Source organism: Puma concolor, chromosome C1, assembly GCF_028749965.1.
Source record: "Puma concolor isolate L17-30 chromosome C1, mPumCon1.1.hap2, whole genome shotgun sequence".
Lineage (NCBI taxonomy): Eukaryota > Metazoa > Chordata > Mammalia > Carnivora > Felidae > Puma > Puma concolor.
The window spans coordinates 5,817,235-5,823,790 of NC_141674.1; the positions used below are offsets into that span (position 1 = coordinate 5,817,235).

The window sequence follows — 6,556 nt, forward strand, 5'->3', positions numbered from 1 at the left end:
GATGCCCACAAACTGGGAATGGGAGCAGGCGAAGTGCGTCCAAGTGCTTTCCCTGACACGTGCGGACGTCCCGAGGCGCTCCCTCTCCACCGAGTCCCGCCCCTGCCAGCCCTACTGGGTGGATTCTGGTTTGCACGTCCCACGTAAGCAACCCTCAGGCGGAGCGCCCTGGGCCAGGACAGAACCACCGGCCCCACTGCTGCACGCCAGCTTTTACGGGTTAAGAAGGTATCTGCGGCGCCTGGGTGGCTCGGTGGGTTGAGCGTCCGACTTCGGCTGAGGTCATGATCTCACAGTTTGTGAGTTCGAGCCCCGCGTCGGGCTCACTGCTGTCAGTCTGTCAGCACAGAGCCCACTTCACATCCTCCGTCCCCTTCTCTCTCTGTTCCTCTCCCACCCGCACTCTCTCTCTCTCAAAAAACAAAACATTTTAAAATAAAAATTTTTTAAATAATTAAAAAAAAAAGGTTAAGAAAACATCAAATTATTCTGCATATTACACTGGGACCAAGAGGAGAAAAAGAAGAAGATATGAATCTTATTGCCAACACAATACCAACACAGTAACTCAAACAGAACACCCGCCATGAAGTGGGAAATCTCCTCTGAAATTACCGAAAACACCCCAGGACAAGTCAAGACTTACGTTTTTATAAAAAGCTACAATGATGTTGAGTTTACTTAAAAAATTTAAATGCATAAATAATTTATGAACCTCTCCTACCAAGTCCCCCAAGTCAGTGCTACATCCAGGCGCAAGTTTCATACGCCTGCACCACACACATGATGTCCCCAAGCCACTCTGCAACAAGGACACCTGTGAGTGCAGGCCCAGAACCGGGACAGCGAGCAGCCCCGCACTTACGGAACTCGCTGGAGGGTGGCCTGGAGGGCGTGCTGACGGGTGTGGACGCGGTGCGGGTCTTGATCCTCCTGAACACGGCCTGCCTGCGGTGCCGGCGATGGGCCCGGGAGCTGGCTGCTTCGGGGGTTTTCTTCCAGTAGTAATAGAAGGTGATCAGCTCCCCCTGCGGGAGAGAAGGGCCGGCGGTGACGAAGGGCTCGGGATGGCTTCTCCCTGCCCTGCAGCGCCCTCTTCTGCCAGGAGCAGGAGCTACTTGGGATCGGCTGTGCCGGGGAGGAGCGCAAAGGACGCTTTGCTCCTGAGTCGTGAGGGGGACTGGACTTGTCCCCTCAGCCCAGGGAAGCAGAACCTCTAGATATCTAGAACATTCATTCATTCAACAAGTACCTGCTGAGTAGCTGCCATGTGCCAGACGCCAGCATGGAGGTACAGCAATAAACAACCGAGAAAAGGGAAAATCCCTGCCCGCTAACCGTGTGTGCGCACAGATGGTTTCTTCACCGCACTGCACTGAAATCATACAGGTGTGACAAGGGAACGCCTGGCCACTTAGGCTATTCCAGAAACAACCCCTCTCCCCCTCCAAAAAACCCCAACAATTCAGGCGCTCAGGTGGTGGGGAGCCGGGGTCAGGAAAAAAGGAGTTCTCCCCAAACCCAGGAGAACTGCCCCACGGCCTCCACCCGGTCTGAGTGACCACAGTGGGACAAGCTGGTACAAAATCCTGAAGGTGACGCCCGAGGGCCACGTACACAGGGGCACTGATGCAGAGATGAAATGCCACATGTCACAAGGTCAGTCTTTCGTTTTTAAATTTTTGAGAGAGAAAGAGAACGAGCTGGGCAGGGGCAGAGAGAGAGGGAGACAGAGCAGCAGAGGCGGGCTCTGTGCAGACAGCAGAGAGCCCGATGCGGGGCTCGAAGCAGCGAACTGCAAGATGATGAGCTGAGCCAAAGTGGGAGGCTTAACCGACTGAGCCACCCAGGTGCCCCACAAGGTCGGTCTTTAAGGTTTTCACGGCCCAGCAGAAAGGCAGGCAAGACAGCTTTTTAAAAAATACAGCAAGGGGATATGAACCCAAATGCAACCATTAAAAAGGGGCACTTCTGCTGCCCCTGTGTCACGTTTGGTTAACCCTGGCTGACAAAGACCCAATTTCTTAAACATCCCAAGATAAAGTATCTTCACCTGGAATTAGAGGAAAAAAACCCCAAAAACACTTAAAGCAGTGAGAGTGCCTAGATCACACTGATCTTCTCTAACTGAATCAATCCTGTGGACAATCAACTTGGTGGACCAGTGTATCCTGGAAGTCATCCTGGGAGCAACTCGTACCCCAAGGTTGGAGCCACTTGGCCAGAGCACCACTTAGCCTCATGGAAGGCTCACTGCTTTGTGAATGGAGGAGCCGAGAGCCAGAGCCAGAGCCAGAGCGAGAGATTCTGTTCTCCGGTGACCTGAGATCCATCTAGCTGGAAAGGCCAGTGCTGGAGAGACTGAAGGAGATAAGTGCAGATACTAGGCGACAAACTCTTGTGATTGCCGAGCACCCCATTAGACGAGATTTCATTAAAACACCCCCCCAGAAGCAATGGCCTTAGAACACGATGAGAAGTCAGTTTGAAGAGAAGGGGGCAGGTTTTAAGTGGGGAAACGGCTTCTGCAAAGCAGGTAACCCGCGCGTGTTGAGTGCTCACTGCTCAGAGTTGGATTCTATGCCTGTGCATTTTCTAAGAAGTGGGACCGCAGCTGTTGCCAGACCCTTAAAGGAGCCTGTGGTTCAGAGGAACTTCTGACTGGCTTCCACAGGTCCATAGCATGTATCTCTTGGAGCTGTGGATAGGTTCCAGTCTTTCCAAGTGCCACTCAGCAAAATGCTAGTGACTGCCAATAGTTAACAGATGAAGCGTGACCCCAGGCCAAGGGAGGCCAGGAGCCAGCCACCAAGGAGAGCACAGGCAAATCTACAAGCTCACCCCACCCCCTTTCCAGTTCCATGAGACAGTAACTGAACAAGGGAAAATGTAGGAAATGCCCTTGGATTTCTGACCTGTTTGTCTGTCACATGTTACTCTACAAACGTAGGTTACAACTGTCCCCGTGGTGACCGGAGCGTCCCGAGCCCCTGAGGTCATCATCCGAGAAGGTCCTGGCTCCTGCTCTTTATCTCCCATTTTCCCGACTTGGAAAGTCACTTATCTCTACTGATCTTCTGGTGTTGGCTGGCTGGAGGGAACAAACCCAGACACCCAGTGGGGGATTAAGAGACCTGTGCGGATACAAAACTGATCTGACGCTGGTCCTCCTATGAGAAAATATAGAACAGAAGCCAAGGCAAGTCATTGTCACCCTTCAATACTTTGTCAGCGTGACATGCTCTATCAGTTCAGAAGGGCAACTAGTGCAGTGAGCCACGGCCCAATCCCAAAGCTGGAAGGAAGGATGTGAGACCCCAGAGTGGTTCCTCCCACCTCCTCTAGCTGAAGTCACTTTAGGGGCCAGTGGATGAGAAAGGCCTGGGGTGTAAGAGGAAATGGGAAGCTACAGGAGAGAGAAGGAATCAAAAATGGGAGAGAAAATCAGGTGGGAAGGTGCTAGCAGGGTCTCTGCCAAACCTCAGCCTGACTTACAGGCTGTTAAAAAGCAGCCACCCTAACACCTTTGTACAACGTTGATCTGTGACACAATATTGACTCACACAGTTACAAGGGACTGGAGGTGAGGGGCACTGACACAAAGATCCAGGTACAACTTCGGACTCTCCCAAAACCTAATAAACAGTCTACCGTTGACCAGAAACCTTACTGATAACATAAACGGTTGATTAACACGTATTATATATGCTACATACATTTTTTACAGCATGCTTACAATAAAATAAAGAAAATGATACTAAGAAAATCGTAAGGAGGAAAAAATATATTTACAGTACTCGACTATATTTATCAAAAAAAAAAAACCTGCTCGTAAGTGAAACTGTGCCATTTTAACCTGTGTTAAGGTTCAATGTATTTCTATTTCTCAAACATGAATGTCTGAAAGAGTTTCAAATGGTCTTAGAAGACAGCATAACTCACAGATTAAAATAGGGCAAGCCAGAGTCCAGTGAGGCTATGATACTGGCCTAACGCCACACACCGGGCAGAAAAAGCCTCAAGAAAAGCCGGGTTCCCAAACTTAACCTCCACTCCTGCTGTGTTGTGTCTTCCTCAAGTATGTGAGAAAAGCAGGACATGACAAAGAAACCTAATACTGAAATAATCATCAACTTTTTGTCAACACCTGGAGGCTCAACTGGTTGGCTGTTGGACTCCTGATTTGGGCTCGGGTCAGGATCTCGCGGTTCAGGAGCTGGAGCCCTGCGTCGGGTTCCGTGCTCACAGCATGGAGCCTGCTTGAGATTCTCTCTCTCCTTCTCTCTCTGCCCCTGCCCTGCTCTCTCTCTCTCTCTCTCTCTCTCTCTCTCTCTCTAAATAAACCTTAAAAAAAAAAAGGAAGGAAAGAATAGCCTTCTGACAAGAAAAAGAGTCCAGAACACATTCTATTTTCTCAGTACCAGGGATCAAACGACCAAGCCAGAAGGACCCTCCACTATAGGCCTAAAACCAGTTCAGAAAATGAGAACTACACATTTCAAAATTCAGGAAGATGGGGTAGCAACTAGAACTCTCATACATGGCTGGTGGGAATATAAAATGGTTCACCCACTTCTAAAACTTTGGTGGTTCTTACAAAGCTAAACATTTACCATATGACCCAGCAGCTGATCCCACTCTTCGGTGTTTACCCAAAAGAATAAAAGCATGCTCACACAAAGACTTTTCCACGTAAACACGTTCAGAGAACCTTTACTCTTTGCCACCCCAAACTGGAAACTATCCCAATACCCCTCAACAGGAGAAGGGAGAAACAGATCACCGTGCATCCACTTACTAGATACTACTTGGTAGTAAAAAGGCAAACGACTGATCTATGTGACAACACGGTTCAACCTCGAAACATCACACTGACTGTAAGCAGCCAGACACAAAAGCACAGACTGTGGGGGTCTGTTCTGGAAAAGGCAAATCTACAATCACAAAAAGTAAACGAGTGGTTGCCCAGAGTCCAGAGGACAAGAAGTAGGAAACTACCTATAAAAGAATATGAGGAAACCTTTCGGGGTGAAAGAATAAATCCCATAAACGCCCCGCGGGTTTACGGTGGTCAAACTCCCTGAACGGTGCCCTCACTGCGCTTAAAGTGGGTGTCCTTTTACGGTATATATGCTATGCATACCAATTACACAGCCATGAAGTTAACTTTAAAAAAAAATCCAGGCCAGGTTTTATTAGCTGCCTCTCAAGCACTGTACCCTCTACGAAGGGATTAAACACTGGAACGGAGCGAATCTAGGCGGATTAGAAACAGCATACTGGTGACTGCATGGGTGGCTAGGTCTTGAGCACAAACAAAAGAACATGTCGGGAAAAGGTCTGGTTCTACAAACAGGGAATGAGGCAGCTAGAGGCCTCACCAGGAACGAAGTCAATTGAACTTTAATCAAACATGCATAGTGTGTGCTGCAGAGACCCGCTGCACATAAATTCAGGAACAAAAGCTGTTGCAGAAATCAATAGCTTGCTGAAACATTAACACAGGCAATCATCGATCAAAAGGCAGCTCCACAAAGGCAGCCTTGCAAATGAGCTCCCGCCTTTGCTTGCAAGCGGACACAGAGGCATAAACGCGGACACGAACGGCTGCGGCGGCGGTTTTGTTCCCGGGGCTCTCCCCCACCTCGCGACAAGGCCTCGCAGCCAGCACACCTCCCGTCTCTGTGCTGTAACTGCACACGGCACGAGCGACTAAACTGGGTTAGTGCCTGGGCCAAAAAGGGAAAGAGAGGGGGCGACGTCCTCTCCGGTCGACAGCATTACGGGCTGCAGTGCTCGCCAAGAGAAGCGCTTAAAGCCACTGGTCTATATTTAGTGGATTCTCTCTCTCTCCAACTCTTCGCCTTTTCTGCAGCGTGTGAAAGGGGGGGCAGGGGCGCTGGATTTTCCCAACAGGTCATAAGCAAAAAGCCGCTGGCAAGAAGAGATTTGCTCCTGGATTTAGGCACCGGCTTTCCCTCCCAGGCAGGCTCTGCACAGCAGGTCCTCTCCCCAGACAAGCCAGTGAGGGGGGAGGGGGCGGGCCCCTGTAGGTTTCTCTGATTTTCCATCCAAAAGCAAACATGGGGTGGGGACAGAAGGAAAAGGGAGGTATAAGATGCTCTGTGCAGCCCTCTATCTGGGTGGGTGGGGGCTGGGACGAGAGACAGAGAGTGTCAGGTTGACAAAAGGCTCCAGGCACCAGCAGACAGCTCAATCACAGCCACTCCTGTGATCCAGAAGCTTCCTGGGCTCCACCACTTGGAATCAGTAGGACAATTGGTTCCTCCTCCCCGGTCACCATTGTACTTCTGTGTCGCCTCGTGTTAGACCGTGAGTCCATCAAGTTCGCCCGACAAAAAATGGCAGGGCACGCTCCCTTCATGGCTCCACGGCCCGGACAGCCTGAACTGAAGCATGGGGAGTGAGGGGTACTGGGGTTGCTCAGCACCTACTGGCAGCCTTCAGGTAAGTTCTGCTGGTACGTCTAGGTGAACGTCAGACTGGCGACGCGTCCCAGGGTCCAGAGTGAGCATCCCACCGCAAGCGTGTGTGC

At 50.5% G+C, this 6,556-nt stretch overlaps 1 protein-coding gene across 7 annotated transcripts in view; it reads right to left on the reverse strand.

Moving 5' to 3' along the window:
* The window catches only part of RERE (arginine-glutamic acid dipeptide repeats), a 423,431-nt gene that overhangs the window by 11,232 nt on the left and 405,643 nt on the right, over positions 1–6,556 (reverse strand). For all 7 annotated transcript variants that reach the window (XM_086715575.1, XM_086715574.1, XM_086715568.1 and 4 more), the window contains one exon: positions 866–1,028. In XM_086715575.1, the coding sequence (XP_086571701.1) occupies positions 866–1,028 (163 nt within the window). The remainder of the gene's footprint in view (positions 1–865; positions 1,029–6,556) is intronic.